This window comes from Neomonachus schauinslandi, chromosome 2 (genome assembly GCF_002201575.2).
Source record: "Neomonachus schauinslandi chromosome 2, ASM220157v2, whole genome shotgun sequence".
Taxonomy (NCBI): Eukaryota; Metazoa; Chordata; class Mammalia; order Carnivora; family Phocidae; genus Neomonachus; species Neomonachus schauinslandi.
The window spans coordinates 149302659-149323190 of record NC_058404.1 but is presented as its reverse complement, the minus strand read 5'-3'; the positions used below and the strand labels follow the sequence as shown (position 1 = coordinate 149323190).

General features: G+C 33.2%; 1 protein-coding gene across 1 annotated transcript in view; it reads right to left on the bottom strand.

Annotated features, from left to right (window-relative positions):
• Positions 1–4799: 4799 nt before the first annotated feature.
• CENPC (centromere protein C) overlaps positions 4800–20532 on the bottom strand; it is a 77934-nt gene continuing 62201 nt past the window's right edge. Inside the window, 6 exon segments of the mRNA XM_044912714.1 lie at positions 4800–4934; positions 5834–5924; positions 12194–12348; positions 14053–14148; positions 16042–16170; positions 16928–17032. Of these exon segments, the coding sequence (XP_044768649.1) occupies positions 4864–4934; positions 5834–5924; positions 12194–12348; positions 14053–14148; positions 16042–16170; positions 16928–17032 (647 nt within the window). The 3' untranslated portion in view covers positions 4800–4863.

Sequence of the window (20532 nt, the reverse complement as noted above, 5' to 3'; positions counted from 1 at the left end):
AGATTCCACAGTTTGAGTCCAGGCAAGATCATAAATTAAAAAAAAAAAAAAGAAGAAGAAATCTTAGATATAAAACATAACCAAGAATTGCTACAATATATTACCTAAAATGTCTAATTTTCAGCCAAAAATTATTAGACATGCAAAAAACAGACAAGCATGAAACACACTAAAGGAAGAAAAGCAGTCATTAATGATAACTGAGTCTATATGGACCTAGACGTTAGATTAACAAAGACTTCAATAGGGTATTAAACATGCTTATAGAACTAAAGTATGTTAAAAATGAATCAACAAAATAGGAAATCTATATAACTATAAAAAGAACCAAATTTAAATTCTAGAGTTAAAAAGCATAATTACTGAAATTAAAAATAAAAATCATTACATGGGCTCAACAGCAAATATGATATAGCAAAGAATCATTGATTTAAAGACATATCAATAGAAAGTATCCAAAGAATTAAAAGAAAAAAGATTGAAAAAATGAACAGAACATCAGAAACCAACATATGTGTAATGAGAGTCAGAGGAGGAGAGGAAAGAAAGAAAAAGGAGAAAAAAACTTTTGAATAACAGCCCCAAAGTTCCCAAATTTGATTAAAAACAATAACACTCAGATGCAAACAGCTCACCAAATCCCTAGTAGAATAAATACAAAGAGAATCTAGAAACACCAGAGTCAAAATGGTAAGACTAAAAATAATCTTCAAAGGAGCCAGAGAAAAATGATTCACCACACAGAAAATTAACAATGGACTTATAAAAAATGATGGAGGGGGCGCCTGGGTGGCTCAGTTGTTAAGCATCTGCCTTCGGCTCAGGTCATGATCCCAGGGTCCTGGGATCAAGCCCCGCATCAGGCTCCCTGCTCCGCGGGAAGCCTGCTTCTCCCTCTCCCACTCCCCCTGCTTGTGTTCCCTCTCTCACTGTGTCTCTCTCTGTCAATAAATAAAATCTTAAAAAAAAAAAAAATGATAGAGGACAAAGGCAATGGAAAAACAAAGTCAATGTGCTCAAACAACAACAAAAAACTATAAACCTAAAATTATCTATCAAGTGAAACTATCATTCAGAAATGAAGTCAAAATAAAAGCATTCCCAGATACACAAAAATTAAGAGAATATGTTGCTAATAGGCTTACTCTGTAAAAGGTACTAAAGTTCTTCAGGCTGGAAGGAAAAATGTCAGGTAGTATGTTAGTTACACAGGAAGGAATGAAGAATACCAAAGACAGTAAATATAAAAGATTGTATATGTTTCTCTCTTTTCTTAATTTAAAAAAAAGAGGATAATTCAAAACAAAAATAACAAAACTGTTGGAATATATAAATATACAGTCAAATATATGCATATTATAATGTAATTTATACAATGACATAGTATAAATTAGAAGGGGAAAGAAGTGAAGCTAAAAAAATGCAAAACTGATAAATTTTACTGAAATGCAGTAGTAACCTGACAGAGACTGAGATAAACTTAAGATGAATACAGAAATCTCTATAGCAACCACTAAAATAGTAACTCAAAATACAAATTCGTAAGACTTAAAATGGTACACTATAAAGACCGCTAACCCAAAATAAGACAGGAAGAAACAATTATAATAAAAACAACAAAACCCCTTAAGACATACAGAAAACAGAACAGCAAACATAAATTCGATCTTACCAATATTTACATTAAATAAGTGGATTACATATTCCAATCAAAAGGCAGAACCTATTACACTGGATTTTTAAAAACTCAAGATCCAACTATGTGCTTTCTATAAGAGACACATCTTAAATTAAAAGACATAATAAATTAATGTTAAAAGGACAGAAAAAGATACATCAGACAAATGGTATATAAAAGACAGCTGAAGTAGCTATATTAACATCAGACAAAATAAACTTTAAAATGAAAAATATTACTAAAAAGTATTTCATAATGATAAATAGTTCAACAGTAAAACAATGATAAATGAATATGAACCTAATAATAGAATCAAAATAGATGAAGCAAAAATTGACAGATATAAAAAAGAAATAAATATTTAATAGGTAGAATCAGAGGTATCAATACTCCTTCATCAGTAATGGAAAGAAAAACTACACAAAAATCAGTAAGTATATGGAAGACTTAAACAACACTATCAACCAACAGACACAGAATACCCCACCCAACAGCAACAGAATACACATTTGTTTCTAACACAAGGAACATGCTCAAAAGACCACATTGTTGATCATAAAATAGTATCAATAAATGTTAAAAGGATTGAAAGTGTACAAAGTGTGTTTTCTGTATACATCAGAGGCTAACAAATCACACTCACAGGCTGAATATAGATCACTGCATTTTGTATATAAAGTTTTATTGCAACATAACCACATTTATTCATTTACTTATTGTCTACTGATGCTTTCATGTTTCAGCTGCAGAACTGAGTAGTTGCAATGTAAACCATATGGCTGCAAAAGTTAAAACTGCAGAAAAACTTAGCAAATCTCCAAATTAGTTCAGAAAAAAAATATCTGGAAAAACCCCAAATATTCACAATTTACAAGAAACACTTCCAAATAACCCATTGGTCAATGAGGACAAGAAAAAATTGTAAATATCTTGAATTAAATGGCATATCAAAGTGAAGCTTTAAGTGGCTGAATTAGAAAGGAAGAAAATTCTAAAATAGTCTAAACATTCATCTTAAGAAGCTAGGAAAAAAAGGGCAAATCAAACCCCAAAGTAGAATACACTAAATTATAAAGATATATTTGTTTATTTATGAGAGAGAGGGAGAGAGGAAAGAGGGAGATGGAGAGGGAGGAGAGAAGCAGACACTCTGCTGAGCACAGAGCCCAGACCAATGAGGAGCTCGATCTACAACCCTGAGATCATGACCGGAGCTGAAACCAAGACTCCCAACGCTGGACCAATTAAACCACCCAGGTGCCCCAGAATGCACTAAATTATAAAGATGAGATAAAAAATGAATGGAATAGAAATACAAAGAGAAAAAAATCAATGAAACTAAAGTTAATTATTCTGAAAGAACAAAACTGATAAAAGCCTAACAAAAAATGACCAAAAAAAGAAAAAGAAAAAAAAGAAATAATTATACAGCAAAATTTGTGCTTCAGATACTGTACTATTTTTATATTAATTTATGTGTATTTTAAGATTATTTTATGTCAAATCTCAAAAAAGCTTTTGAAAGAGAAAATATTACAAATTTCAAGCAAATCAAGGTGAAAATTTAGAAATAGGCAAATTCTTCAAAAATTAGCTTACCAAAACTAAAGATATAAGAAATCTGGATATTCTGGTACTTATTAAGGAAGTCAAAGCCATAATTAAAAAATCTCTCCATAAAGAAAACTCCAGACGTGGATGGTTTTACTGGTAATTCTAACATGTAAGAAGGAAATGTTACCAATCTTTTATAAACTCTTCCAAGGATTACAAAAAGAAGGAACAGTGTTCATAGGGAATACTACTCAGAAATAAAACATGAATGAACAACTGATATACATACCACAGTGGATGAAACTTAGACAATGTGTTGAATGAAAGTATATTTTATGAGTCCATTCATATAAAGTTCTAGAACAACCTCCCTACCACTATAAAGAAGAATGGTGGCCCCAGGGCCCAAGTCAGGTTGACAGGTATTGAATTAGACAGAATAAACTTCCTGAAGTGGCAAAAGCTTTGTGGGTTACTTAATGTATAAGATGTACTTGCCAAGAACTCACTGAACTGTAAGATCTATGCATTTGACTATTTGTAAGTTACATCAATAAAATAAATGCTTCACTTAAAAAAATAATCAAGCCACTGCAGATGACTGAACAAAAATCTGGCCAGTCTAGGTAAAGATGGAAACACATCTAGTCCTATAACTCTTGACTTGGGAAAGCAAATATAACCAGTTTCTCTAGTGATAAAAAGTTTATTCATATACTAAATTCGGCAATTTATGGAGACACTGAGAAGTTAACAGACAATGTCGTAGCAAGCTTCACGAGAAAATAAATTTGCATTGATTTTTTTAAATAAAAGCAACAGTTAACGCATACTGTTGAATTACAATGATGACAAATGAAACTAAGATTTTCAGGTTAATATGAAAATACTTATTAAAATGACTTCAGGAATAGCTGTTAGAGATTTGTGACATTTAGTCATTTTCTCTCCTAAATCTACATATTTTTAGTGCATCTGGTAACATTAAGAAGCCTGAGTTATTTTTTAATGATCTTTCACACTGATTCTCCTTCTAATAGAAAGACGAGTGCTAAGCAGAAGCATTATTGTGAAACCTAAAGGTTTCAGAGAGAACATGGTCCTGCCGACATTTTGATTTCAGAACTGTGAGACAATAAATTTTTGTTTTTAAGCCACCAGTTTGTACTATATTCTGTTACAAAGCCCTAAGAAAGTAATACAGATGTATTATTTATATATATCACAATTCTCTATTATTGGATTATTTTGTTAGTGACTTAAAACATTTGGAAAAGATTACTAAATGAATGAGCATATTAATCAAATCTCTTCTAAAAAAGAAATGTCCTATATTTCACTGTGAGAGAAGAGATTCTTTTCATGTTATTAAAATACTATGAATATGGGCATCACTACAGACTATGTGTACATTTATAAAAAAATCAGAAGACACATGGGGGTTTGAAATGTTTATCAGATAAAAGAACACACAAAACTGAATAAAATTTTTATTTTAAAATATCACAAATAATTATAAAGATAAATGTCTCAACTGCACAAACTGTTTTATATATGTGTGTGTATATATATGTGTGTGTGTGTCTATATATATATAGACACACATACGTATTTAAACTTTGCTTCATCTTTCATCTTTTTATCTGAGTAAAAAGAAGAACACTTTCCTCATTCAGGAGATTTTTGATGTTGTAATAATTACCTAGAAGTAAAGTGGTAAGAAAAAAATTATTTCCATAGGAATCATTTCCTTTTAATTGAATGTTTAGCCATCACTAAGGCAGTTACAGTATATAGTATCAAATTTTTTTTTAATCAATTCATCTAACCTAAAGTAAGTCTTATTTAATTCCATGAACTAAAAAATCCAAGAGTTAACCATCACCTGTGATCCAGATAAGGTTTGACAGAAATGAAAATCTCACATCATTCTGATAATGAATGCTAAGGTGAATTAGACAAGGGTGAAGAAAGAAAATTTCTATATATTAGAAATTGATACATATTAAGATTAACTGAGTTATAATAATCATAATGTGTTCACAACAGTGCTGGTACATACTAAGGACTATATAAACACTGCTATTATTTTTGTCTCCTTTCATTAGAATGTAAGCTCCATGAGGGCAGGGATTTTTTCCCCTATTTTGGTCACTTATGTATCCTATATTCTTAGAGCAGTGCTTGACAGACTCTCAATCACCTTTGTTGAATGATGAATAAATAAATGAACAAATTACAGTCCTCTTTCCAGAGGCTTGTGCTCTTTAATAGCTGATGAAACATACTATACTGTATGTTTAAAATAACCTACTAAAAATTGTTTGACTACATAATGTCTTATAGGTAATACAGCAGAAATAATTTTCCTCCTACCGTGGATAAAACTAAATATTTTTACATTTTGCAATAAGCAATTCTTGTTCAATTTTCATGTACCCAAATACTAACATACTTACCTAATGATAAAATAAAAATATGTATTGGCATGAGTCACATGACATTTCATTTTGACCACTGTGGCTTCCATTTGCATGGTACTCATGAGCAACTATATAAATATTTTAACTATATGAAAGAAGATGTCTTTATTTTTCTTACCTGAAGGAACATAGAACGAATCCCCAGTTGTTATTATATAAGGTGTTTCATGTAAGGTACATAAAAGGTCACCAAAGTTAACATAAAAAACCTGTAAAATTAAAAATTAAAATCTCATTTCAAATTCAACAACCACAACAACACACTACAAAGAAACTTAAAGGAAATGTGGTAAGCAGAATAATGACCCTCCAAAGATGTTCACACTCTAATCTCCAGAATTTGTTTTGTTACATGGCAAAAAGGACCTTGAGATTGGGAGATAGGTAAGTCTGGATTATCTAGTTGGGCCTATTCTAATCACACAAACCCTTAAAAGTGGAGAATTTCTCCTAGAAGCAGAAGAAAGATGAAGCAGAGGAAAACCAGAGAAATTCAAAGCATGAAAAGGACATAGACTGTTGCTGGCACTGAAGATAAGAGGGCCATGAGCCAAGAAATATAGGCTATTTCTAGAAGCTGAGACTGAATTCTGGCCAACAGCCAGCAAGGAAATGAGAGCCTCAGTCCTACAACAACACAGAACTGAATTCTGCCAACAACCTGAATAAACCTGAAAGCAGATGCATCCTAAGAGCCTCCAGAGAGGGATACAGAGCTCCCAATATCTTGATTCCAGCCCTGTGATACTCTAAACAGAATACTCCGCCAAGCTCACCAGGATTCTAATCAATATAACTGTGAGATAATAAACGGGTATTGTTTTAAGTCAATGAATTTATAGTAATTTGTTAAAACAGCAATAGAAAACTAATACAGGAAGAAATTTCTTTTGTTCTTATTATTTACCAGCTTATGAAAATTCAGAACCACGGTAAATAATATCACGTAGCTATACTACAAAATAGCTAGGTTTTATATACACCTCTTTAAAGGTTACATGGTTCGGACAGGTAATTCAATCTGACAGATGAAAGAACAAAAAGTAAAACAAATAAATGATACATTTAAACAAGCATCAACATTAAGAAAGTAAAAGAGGATAAATCTAACTCTCAATCATAAAGGCTTCCATATTCATATTCATGGCAAATTTTACATTTTATACATAGGTAACACCCTGGCAATGATCTGGTTTTGGGGTAACTAAAAAAATATAAAGCCTTCAAACATTCAGATTCAAATTTTGAGATTCAGCCATCAAAAATATATTGCCTCAGAGAATCACTCCTCCTCTTCCACCTCCTTCTCTTTTTTTTTAACACTTTGTGAAATGAGCCTAAAATACCAGGAAAACAATAGCAGCTAGCACTTACTCCTTGCCAGCCACTATTCTGAACATTTAATTTGTATTCATTTAATGTATGTAAGTAGCAATGAGACAGGTACTATTTTAATAGCTTTATACAAATGAAGAAAATGAGGAAACAGAGGGGTGTAATTTCCCAAGTTCACAATGTAAATGGCAAAAATGAGATTTGAACTCAGGCACTTTGAATCCAGAATTCATGCTCTTAACCACTATAATATGCTAACTCCCTAAATAGGAAAAAAGCTCTTCAAAAAGTTCCAAAGGTACTTTATAATTTAATAAAAAAATTTTTTTATTACATCTAAAGAAATTTTGCCTCAATTTAAAAGACAAAAAGGTAACAAACATACTACCCAGAGAGTCAAGCATATATTTTTAAGTGTTTTTTTTTCTTTATCTATTCAATTTAGCTAAGTACACCTCTTTCCACTTCTGCAAACATTTTAATAGGAAGGCTTTTTAAGTACACAAAAATAGAATGATGAACTCCCATGAATATCTAATACCAACAACCTTCCCTGTTCCATCTCTTTACTTCCCCCATTCCACGTTATTTTGCAATAAATACCCCAGCATCATAAATCATCTGTAAATATTTCAGTGTGTACTAAAAAATCAAGGTGTTTTTAAAATTTTTATTTATTTTTTAAAGTTTTATTTTTTTAGTAATCTCCATACTCAGCATGTGGCTTGAACTCACGACCCCGAGATCAAGAGTCACATGCTCTACCAATAGAACCAGCCAGGCACCCCCAAGGTGCTTTTTAAAAACACGACTACAACAGTTTTATCACACCTAAACATAAATAAATATTTAATATCAAATACCCAGTCAGTATTAAAATTTCCAATTGTCTCTTAAATGTATTTTTAAGCGTCTGTTTATCCTCTTAAATTGCTCAGTCTACAGTGGTTCTCAATTTGAAGGTAATTTCTCAATTTCAGGAGACAAGAGGCAACGTCTGAGAACATTTCTGATTCTTACAACTAGAGGAATACTACTAGAATCTAGTTGGCAGAGGTCAGGGATGCTACTAAACATCCCACAATGCACAGGAAGCCCCTCTACAATAAAGCATTATCCAGTCTAAAATGTCAGTAATGCCATGGTTGAGAAACACTGATCTATAGGTTCTACTTGGTTCTTTTTTATTCCTTGCAACTTACCTATTAAAGAAATCAAGCAGAAAAGTTTGCTGTAAAAATCTTTGCATAGTTGAATTTTGTTGATTACAACCTCAGGGTATCATTTGAAAGGTCATCTATTCTTTATATCCTTAAATTGGTAGTTAGATATTAGAGTTTTGATCACATTCAGGTATTTTTGTTGTTTGCTTTATGTTTTTTTCTTTTTTTGTTGGTTGGTTTGTTTTTAAAGGAAATGGAAGAGGCAAGACTATTGCATACATAGTGTTGTATTCTTCCATCAAGAGGCACATAAAGTCTGGTTCTCTGTTTTTTATTTATTTTTTCTCTTTTGTTTTAATATATTTTTTAATTTACTTTTTTAATTAATTTTTTTAACCCCACCCTCCCCACCTCCTTCCCTCCAGCAGTCCTCAGTTTATTTCCTATGATTAAGAGTCTCTTATGGTTTGTCTCCCTATTTCTTCTTGTCTTATTTTTTCCTCTCTTCCCCTATGATCCTCTGTTTTGTTTCTTAAATTCCACATATGAGTGAGATCATATAATTCTTTCTCTGATTGACTTATTTCACTTAGTATAATACGCTCTAGTTCCATCCACATCGTTGCAAATGGCAAGATTTCATTTTTTGATGGCTGAGTAATATTACATTGTGTGTGTGTGTGTGTGTATGTATATATATATATATATATCACATCTTTTTCTACTAGTCTGTCGGTGGACATCTGGGCTCTTTCCATAGTTTGGCTATTGTGGACATTGCTGCTATAAACATTGGGGTGCAGGTGCCCCTTCAGATCACTACATTTGTATCTTTGGTATAAATACCCAGTAGTGCAAGTGCTGGGTTATACGGTAGCTCTATTTTCAACTTCTGGGGTCGTCTTCTTTTTTAGATGTTAGCAGACATTCATACTCAATGCCTAGACAGATCCAACAGTTTATCAGGGATTGCAAAATGGTAATATTTTATTCTACCATTCCTTTTTCATTTATTAATTGGAATTTTTTAAAAGATCTTATTTATTTATTTGAGAGAGAGAGACCACAAGCAGGGGGAGCATCAGAGGGAGAGGGAGAAGCAAGTCCCACTGAGCAGAGAGCCTGATGTGGGGCTCAATCCCAGGACCCTGGGATCATGACCTCAGCCAAAGGCAGAGGCTTAACTGACTGAGCCACCCAGGCACCTCTAATTGGAATATTTCTAAAAAGGACAACGTCACCTCATTTTTATTTGGTTACATAACAGTACAGTTTATAAGAAAAGGGCAAAAAAAAATGTTTACTTCCCTTTATTTACCATATTTGTTGTCAAATAAGTTAGGCTCCTAGAATTCTCCAAGAGCAGTTTTTCTTTTTTATAGCAGTCTTTCAAATTCATGAATTTAAATATAATGGATATGTATCACTCAAGTTATTCTTATTGATTCTCAAGTTTTCACATCTTTGTCCAGTGAGAGCATCTTCAAGCTGGATCCTGAGACCTTATGACCCAATTCTAATGGTCTTTGGTAAGTTTGCTAGCAGTTATGATTAAAAAAACATTTCAAGCTCAGGGGCACTTGGATGACGAAGTCAAGTAGGCCTCCAACTCTTGGTTTCGGCTCAGGTCATATTCTCAGGGTTGTGGGATTGAGCCCCGTGTCAGGCTCCACGCACAGAGCAGAGTCTGCTTGAGACTCTCTCTCCCTCTCCCTCTGCCCCTTCTCCCCACACTCTCTCTCTAAAATAAATAAATCTTTAAAAAAAAAAATACGTATATATATATATACACACATATATAATTTCAAGCTCAGCTCCAGGCCTGCATTCAGACATTTCTCTAAGGAACTCTGGTTCTTTAAAGTATGTTACTCTCACTTTTTTAAGTTCTGGAACATTTATTGTCTAATTTTTCAAATATTTCCACCCCTTCACTCATTTGTGTTTTTTCCTCTCTTCTCCTGGTTTTTTTTTTTTTTTTCTGTTCTCCACATCACTTCACTTTTTTATTTTCCATTTCTTAATCTCTTCTTGTCTTTTGGGAGAGCTCCACAACCAACTCCCATAGTTAATCTGTTAATTCTTCTGTGTTTTGATTTTAACAAATCTACTACTGCTACTATCTCCCTCTCATACAGATTCTTTAATATTGAGTTTGAAGGAAAGAGTTAACGGCCTATGCCAGTTCTCCATCTGGTCCCTTTTGTTTCTCAAAAGCATATATTTAAAAGTGTGCTTCATGTTTTAAAAAACGTAAAAATACTCTTATATAAAAAAATAAAAAACTTTAACTCTGATTTTCATTATAAAAAGTTAAAGGCAACACTTGGAAGAAATAAAAATCAAGTATAATCATCTCATAACATGTTATTTTTCTATAGTTCCTTCAATTTTCATTTTTAAATTCTAGTCAGAATAAAATACAGAGTTTTCTATTTTCCATAAGTTTGCTTAAATATTTATCCTAAAGGTCTTCTTATATGGCTATTCTTCAAAAATAATATGCTTAAACTGATATAAAAATGCTTATTACAGTACCTGGAACATCTAAATGCTATATAACTGCTTATTATCATATAATGACATCTTATTATTAAGTCAAAATATAAAATATAACCATTTCTTTCTGCAACACTTTCCAATGGTTTCTAATTTTTGCAATTACTATCAATGTTACAATAAATACCTATATATGTCCAGCCTCCCTAGCCTTTAAATTATTTTCTGAGGAAAATACTCTGAAATGAGATTCATAAATCAAAGGGTACAAATATTTTTCCAATAATTTCTACTAGCTATGTAAATATAAAATATTCTTGTTTTTAATGTGGATTCCTTTGAATAGTAGCCAGATTAAATACTTTCAAACATTTACTATTTAAATTTTCTTTTGTATAATAAAGGCATTATGGTTTAATGGGTAACTGCTATTATTTCAATGATGATATTTCATAATGCTTATCTTCATTTTTATATTAATTAATTAATTAACTTTATGCAGAAATCATCATTACTTTAGTTAGTTCAATGTGTTATTTTTACTCTTTTAATAGTATCTGGAGAATATTTTAAGATTGGGTTAAAACATATTTTAAAGTATTTTAAATCCAATTCTAGTTATACTAATGTATTAATGAATTACTCTTTGACTTTCATGTGTACCTTCGTTTCTTGCCTCAATTTGCCCTTCTTTGATAATATAAACTCAAGGGCTTGTTGTTCTTTCTTTTTTTCTTTCTTGAGTTTAATTTTGTCAGTAAAAACAATTGTTCTGAATGCAATACTCTAGTAACGCATGATATCACAGGTTCCTGAAATGTTACTTACTGAAAAATATGCCTTAGACTCAGTATTTTTAAATGGCAGTAAAATAGTAAATATTATTAAAATTTGGTGATATTCAAATTCTGTAATTTTCAAATTCAAAACGTACAAATACAACATATATATATCTCACATCAATGGTGCAGGGGCATGTATCTCCAATGAGAGACAGAGAGAAAGAGATGGACTCACCTTGAATCTCATTATAATTTCAGCCAGTAATACTGCCACATATAGTAATACATTATTTAGTGCTTATTGAAGTAAGTAGCTCCTAGTCCTCAGTCTACTGCTGATTACATGATTCTGAAGACTTTTAAAATCTCATTATTGCTAAACTACATGATCAGTGAAATGAAATTTAGACTTAATTTTCAACAGCTCTAATTATTTGTTTGCAAACCTATATTATATGGTTCTTTTAAGTAAAGAACATTCCTTAAACTTTTGAATTTCAAGGTTACACCGCTATGCACAGAACAGGTACTTTTAAATAACCGTTAGCTGGTTGACTCTAAACAGATTTAACAGAAAAATTCTCTATGCACCATAATAATATCATTTCTGATAAAACAGCATTTTTAATACCTCATCAAGTCCAATAAATCAGAGTTATACCAATAGAGCAACATAAACATATGGAGAAATACACTCACCAATATATCTGAGCCAACATGCTGCTTTCCCTTTTCTTGATGTGGTCCTAATATTAATTTTCCAGTAGAAAAAATAGGTGTATCCAGTGTTTTATACACTTTCAACTCACCATGCTCAACAAAAAATTGATACGTATCTCGTGGCCTTAAAAGATCTAAGGGAAAAACACTAATATAAATATAAAGCAAACAGCAATAATAACGCTCAATGATATAACATATACACACACATATACAACAGAATTTTTCTAGATATAAACCTGCCTTACAAAGACAGAAGTGATTAAGGTCATTTACTTGAGCTAGAATGGTAGAGGTCAAATTTTGTCTGTCTCACAAGTTGTGTGACCGGGCAAGTTAGTTCTCTCTCTGTGCCTCTCTTTTCTTTTCTATAAAATGGGACAATAATAGTTCATCTATGCTAGAGTTGTGAATATCAAATGAATTAAAGTGTATAAAGTATTTAAAATACTGTCTGGCACAAAATAAGCATTAGGGTAGGTCTTAGCTATTAATAATAACAATGACAGTATTATTATTTCTATTATGGCTCAGACAGAAAACAAAATTAGCTAAGAAACAAGAATTCCACATCTTTAAAAAGTTTAACATAGCTCACAATTAAATATATCATCATAATAGATTTTGTGCTTGCTTGACTGATTATTAAATAGCAAGATTTTTATCAAGTAAAGCAAGAGTACTTACTGTTGCTCACAATCACTATCTCATTTCTGAATTTCCCTTTTACTTATAAACCTTTCCAAATATATAGTTAAAATATTCTTCTGCAATCAACTTCTGTTTCCTTGGATATTTGGGAATGTTAGTAATCTCACAGATTACAGGATATAGAAAATACATAGACTCAAGAAACAGACAAAAAGTTATGAACTCCTGACAATACTCACAACTTTTCCAACCTGATACAATATAGCATTGTTTTGAGTTAAGAAACTACACTAAACAAAATTTTCTGTACTTCTACCTCTGTTGCCAAATAAACAATCTGATTATAAAAATAACTTTACTACTTAAGATGTCAAATGGAACCTATTTCACAGCCAAAATTTTAATTGGGAATACCACTACTGCCTCTCTGATTTGACCTATTTGTCCTCTGACTTAGGATAAATGGTCCTCAGTACTCACTAATATAGTTAAAACAGTTAAAACACTTAAATATTTCCTGTATGTAAATATTACCTGTTGGTAAATAGCTAAGTGTCCCCTACTTGCCCTCATCACACTATAGCCCATCCCTTGGAACCAATCATGGTCTCAGAGACAATGTACTTTTAATGCCTACTAGATACAACAGTAGGCCTCTAGGACCCTCTGCTGGCCTTAAGGTTAAGCCTGGCATTTGTGTGGCATATCAATGTTCTTGCTAGTCATCACCCTAAAGGTCTGATTTCCTAGGTACTATTATTGGCATCCCATGGCCCAGAAGGCTGTCTAAATCCTGCCCACAATCCCTGCCTGGACTCACAGTAAGGGTGTATTCTGGGATCTACCAGCTAAATTTTAACAGCTACCCATAAGGAAAAACCTGTTCCCCTGTGTCATCTTGGTTAAAGAAGGCCTGGGCCCTACTGGGGGAGGCAACACTCCTGATGATAACACCTGTACCCTAGAGGATAAACACATTGTGCTATGTGTCCCCTAGACATTGTTTGCTATCAGAGCTCCCCCAGGGTAGTCCTCACATAGGCTGCTTACTGGAATTAGAGACTCTGCTGGACTTTGGCTCTAAAAGAGTTGGGAAGAAAAAGAGAAAGCAGATAGGCTAGTCATCAAGCCAACAATCTGTCCTTACTAATTATTAAATTAAGCATTTTCATTATCCCTAATCTTACCCATGGGAATAATCTCTCTTGTTTCTGGGTCCTTTACCCTTGTTGGCTGCAATGGATCTCCCAGAGGTATACTCAGATTTACCATGAGTTTATTCTCTGCAAAAGAAATATCACTGTAATACAAACTACTTACTTAAAATTCTTCTCAATTAAAAGAAAGTCTAGTATGAAATACAGCTATGGACAAGTTGTAAGAAAAGAAAAAAAAAGCCTACCACAGGCGTAACAATCTCTTCCTATTTTCCTATTTATAAATGACTACTGTGATAAACAAAAATTCAAAAACCACAATGATTTAATATAGAATCAAACATACTAAACTTATTTTCTGTAAACCTGTTATGACAACTCTTGATATTCTTGCATCATCAAAAATGTTTTGAATATTCTCTCAGAGAGATAGAAATAAGTAATACACTAAAAATTCATTAAAATGTCTATTTTAATCATAATTTGAGCATGGGAAAAGTGAGCTTCAATGACAGGGTAATTTACTCATGGGGAAGTGTTTTATATTATGCTATTAATGATTTTTGTAAAAAGCAAAATACGTTTATTTTCAGAATTTGGAAAAAAGAGTGGACATTAAAAAGTGAATTCAAGGGGCGCCTGGGTGGCTCAGTCGTTAAGCGTCTGCCTTCAACTCAGGTCATGATCCCAGGGTCCTGGGATTGAGCCCTGCATCGGGCTCCCTGCTCGGCGGGAAGCCTGCTTCTCCTTCTCCTACTCCCCCTGCTTGTGTTCCCTCTCTCACTGTGTCTCTCTCTGTCAAATAAATAAATAAAATCTTTGAAAAAAAAAGTGAATTCAAAACAATAGAAAAAGAAAACACAATTATTCCAAAACCTATAGGTTGCAGCAAAAGCAGACGTTAAGAGTGAAATTTATGCTATAAAATGTTTGTATTAAGACATAAAGTTCAAAGAAACAACTTAACATTACACCACAAGAACTAGAAAAAGATTTAGTTGAAATTTAGTAGAGGAAGGAAATAACAAAGAAAAATCAGAAATAAATAAAATAGAGACCAGAATAAACAATAACGTAACACTGAAAGTAATGACCAGTTTTGTCATTTGATTTCTTATTTGGCCCAATGCTGGCTTGTGCAGTAGTGTAGTGTTTAATATTTACATACTAAATATTTAATAGTTTACACTGTAGATTTTCCAGCTTTGTTTTATTGTTGATGTTTAATTTTGTACCACTGTGGTTGGAAAATATACTTGACATGATTTCAGTCTTCTTAAATTTGTAATATCTGTTATGTCTCTTTTTTTTTTTTTTTTTAAGATTTTATTTATTTATTTGAGAGAGAGAGAATGAGAGACAGAGAGCATGAGAGGGAGGAGGGTCAGAGGGAGAAGCAGACTCCCTGCTGAGCAGGGAGCCGGATGCGGGACTCGATCCCGGGACTCCAGGATCATGACCTGAGCCGAAGGCAGTCGCTTAACCAACTGAGCCAGCCAGGCGCCCCTGTTATGTCTCTTTTTATGTGAGGATTCTTCTGTGTGTACTTGAAGAAAATGTGTATTCTATTTTTCTTGGATGGAATGTTTTATATATATCTTTTAGAACCATGTATTCTGAAGTATGTTTCAAGTTAAAAACGTTCTTGTTGAAAAAAAAAGTAACTTTCACTGAGGGGACTCATTTAAAATAAAGCATATAAGAAGGGAGGTGGGTGGGAGGAAGGGTCAATTAGGTAAAGGGGATTAAAAGTATACTTATGATGAGCACTGAGTAATGATGTTTAGAATTGTTGAATTACTATATTGCACACCTGAAACTAATATAACACTGTATGTAAACTATACTGGAATTAAAATTAAAAACTTAATAAAAAATAAAGAAAAAAAAGTGAATTCACCCTGAAGTATTATATCTAACGTTTTTACAAATAAATTCCAAAATTTGTAAAGAGCTACTTCTCAGAGCAATATTATTTAAAATAAAATCTAAAAGTTACTTTCAGGAATAAGTTCATACTTCTTTCCTCATTATCAAGACAGATCCTTTTCCTATTATCCATTCTGTTGACTTTTCCAATGTTTCCTTTTGACTTCCTTTTAGGTGACACTGTGTCTGGGGACAGTATTCCACCAATCACAAATCCTCCTGAAAGTTAACAACAAAAAAGGTAAAGTATCTGAGAGAGTAAAAATATTGAAACAAAATTTAAATTACTATAGCACATTTCCTTTTAGACTATCAAAGAATACAGTACTATTACTATATTCTAGAGCTAGTAACTCAAACAACACAAATACCAACCAATTCCACTTATGTTTCTACTACCCTAAATCTAGATGACTTATAAAACATGATAGAATGATCTCTGTTGCTTGAAATCAAAAGTGAGGTTGAATAACAAAGAACACAAAAGCCAGCAATGAAATATTTATAATAATTCACAAGTGAGCTTAGTTCTTTGACTTAGATATATCCATCACAGAAAAGAAATAACTTTCTTGCCCACTGTCTATATTTCTGTAGAGAAATATGATGAGCAAATGGGATGAGAATAGTAAAGGGGAATACTTATTAATCTTTGCCACTTTTATAATTTTCTCATATTCTGATCTAATGACTTACTTTATGCAATTAAAAACCTTGTTCAATAGTATAGAATAATAACACTCTCAAGCCACACACTCACCTCAAACTCCTACCAAAGAGAGAAAAAGATAAGCATTTCTATAGTAATCAGACAAATCTGTACTTGAATCTGTTCTGGCCTCATTTTTGGAAGATGATGATAAAATGAGGTAATTTATGTAAATATGTAAGACAGTGCTTTGCACATAATATACATAAACTGTTGCATTCTCATTATTATTTATTGTCAGATATTAAAGTGTAAATTGGAATTTACCTGATGGCCTTCCATGATAATCTATTCTCTCTCCCCGCCAATATTCCAAAGGTTTCAATCGTGTTCTCTTGGTCCTGCGAACATTTGGTGTGTTGGAAGGCAATACTGTAAAAAGATATTACACAAAAATGTACACATATAAATGTTTAATTGGATAGTTTGTAGTGGAACGACTGGTATTACCCTCTAGAACACTAATTTTTCTAGACAAAACAGTAGAAAAACAAAAATTTTGTAATATATTTGTGCTAATAGTTAGAGAAATGCCAATGAAAAAATAAGCTGCTAGATTGGCAAAGATTAAAAAACTTGGTAACACCCAGGGTGAATGATGTTAAAGGTACACAGAAACTCAAATATATTTTAAGTAGAAATGTAAACTGATTGAAGGCAATTTAGCCATAACTTGATTCAGAATTTAATTTACAGAAAATGAGTCTGCAAAAATATTCACAAAAAGAGGCAAAGCTAGAGGCGGTCCAAGATGGTAGCATAGGGAAGACCCTGAATTCACAACCTCCATGGACACACTGAACCTGCACCTATATATAGACCAATTCCTCCTGAAGAACTGAGAGCTGACTGAACAACTTCTGCTCAACAAAGGACAGAAGGGCCACAGAGAGAAAGGTAGGAGAGACAAGACAGAGTAGTATCTGAAACTTCACCTCGATCCGATGACCTGCAGAAGGGAGGGATGTCACTGAGAGGTGCACAGATTCACCTGCCCTGAGGCACAAAAAACCCAAAACAAACAAAAAAAAAAAACAGTGATTTAAAGGGTAACTGACTATACCTGAAGAAAATCCATTTACTAACCCTAGAGCATCTGACAAAAAGTGGCACAGCTATTGGAACTCTCTCCAGGTCACAGGTGCTGGCAAGCACCATTGCTTATGTTCCTCCACTTTGATAATGCAGATGGGATCAGAATTCAGGTGCTCTAGTTGGCCTGCTAGGGCTGCCATAGCCAGATCCAGGACCCAAGCTCCAGCCATCCCCATAGGGTAGAACCCCACCTGCCATGCCTTATCACGCCAGGGTGATCACAGACCAAGCACACTCCAGGTCTAGCCGGCCACCTAAAACCGCCAAGCACACAGAGTCTACATAGGGGATATTCCTACACAAGTCCACTTCTTCAAGACCAGGAGAGGTAACAAAATAAAGACACATGTTCATGCTCATGTTCCAAATGAAAGAGTAAGATAAAACTCAACAACAACAAAAAAACCCTAAATGAAATACAGATAAACAATCCACCTGAAAAAGAGTTCAAAGTAATGATCATAAAAACGCTCACCAAACTTGAGAGAAGAATGGATGAACTCACTGAGAACTTCAATAAAGAGACAGAAAGTATAAAAAAAAATCAGAGCTAAAGAATACAAAATTGAAAGGAAAAATAGACTAGAGGCATTAACAGCAAATTAGAGGATGCAGAAGAATGGATCAGTGAGATGGAAGACAGGGCAGTAAAAAAGCACCTAAGCTGAAAAGCAAAAAGAAAAAAAATTTTTTTTTAATGAGGATAGGTTAAAGGAACCCTGGGACAACATCAAGTGTAATAACAGCAGTACTATAGGGGGTGCAGAAGAAGAAGAAGAAAAGAGAGATAGAAGGGCAGAAAACTTAACTGAAGATATAACTGAAAACTTCCCTAATTTGGGAGAGGAAACAGACATCCAAGTTCAGGAAGAAGAGAGCACCAAATAATATGAACCCAAGGAGGTCCACACTAACACACAAAATAATTAAAACATCAAAAGTTAAGATAAAGTAGAAATCTTAAAAGCAGCAAGAGAAAAGCAGATAGTTATGTACAAGGGAAAACCCATAAGGATATCAACTGATTTTTCAGCAGAAACTCTGCATGTCAAAAGAGAGAGGCAGGATATATTCAAAGTCCTGAAAGGAGAAACAAAACAAAACAAAACAAACAAAAAACCCCAAAACAACAAAACCATGAATGCTCTTCCAGGGAAGGTAATCATTCACAACTGAAAGAGAAATGTGAATTTCCCAAACAAGTTAAAGAAGTTCATCCCTACTAAACCAGCCTTACAAGAAATATTAAAAGAATTTCTTTAAGCAGAAAAGAAAAGGCCATAACTAGAAGTAAGAAAATTAGGAAAGGAAAATTTTCACTGGTAAAAGCAAACATATGAAAACATTTACAAACATTTACAAAGCTAGTAGGAAGGTTAAAAGACACAAGTAGTAAAATCAATTATATCTAGAAAAATTACTTAGAGGATTCACAAATAAAGATGTAAAATTTTACATCCTATATATAAAACATGGACGGGGAAGCAAAAATATAGTGCTTTTAAAATGTGCTGGAACTTAACCAACCATCAACTTAATATAGACTCCTATATACATAATGTTATATATGAACCTCATGTTAATACCATAAATAAAAAAACACAAAACAAAAAAAGAGAGAAAAGAATACAAGCATAACACTAAAGAAAGACATCAAATCACGAGAGCAAAAAAAAAGAAACAGAGAACACTACAAAAGCAACTAGAAAACAATGAAAAAAATCACAATTAGTACATACCTATCAATAATTGCTTTAAATGTAAATGGACTGAATGCTCCAATCAAAAGACACAGGGTGAGTGAATGGATAAAAAACGAGACCCATCAACATGCTGTCTACAATAAACTAATTTCATGCCTAACAACACATACAAACTGAAGTTGGGACCAAAAAAGGGTCCATGCAAATGGAGGTGAAAAAAAAACTAGGGTAGCAATAACTACATCAAACCAAAAAAACACCTTAAAATAAAGATTACAAGAGACAAAGAAGGGATTTACATAATTATACGGGATCAATCCAACAAGAGGATGTAACAGTTGTAAGTATATATGAAGCCAACATAGGAACACTTAAATATATAAAGTAAATATTAACAGACACAAAGGGAGAAACTGACAGTAATACAACAGCAATAGACTTCAGGGGTGCCGGGGTGGCTCATTTGGTTAAGCATCTGCCTTTGACTCAGGTCATGATCACAGAGTCCTGGGATCGAGCCCCATGTCAGGCTCCCTACTCAGTGTGGAATCTGCTTCTCCTTTCCCTCTGCCCCTCTCCCTACTTGTACATGTACTCGCTCTCTCAAATAAATAAATCTTTTTTTTTTTTAAGATTTTTTTTTATTTATTTGAGAGAGAGAGAATGAGAGACAGAGAGCACGAGAAGGAAGAGGGCAGAGGGAGAAGCAGACCCCTGCTGAGCAGGGAGCCCGATGTGGGACTCGATCCCGGGACTCCAGGATCATGACCTGAGCCGAAGGCAGTCGCTTAACCAACTGAGCCACCCAGGTGCCCTCAAATAAATAAATCTTAAAAAAAAAAAAAAAAAGAATTGTCTTTGCAGATGACATGATACTCTATGTGGAAAATGCAAAAGAGTCCACCACAAAATTGCTAGAACTAATACAGGAATTGAGCAAAGTGGTAGGATATAAAATCAATGCAGAGAAATCAGCTGCATTTCTATACACTAACAATGAGACAAAAGAAAGAGAAATTAAGGAGCTGATCCCATCTACAACTGCACCAAAAACCGTAAGATACCTAGGAATAA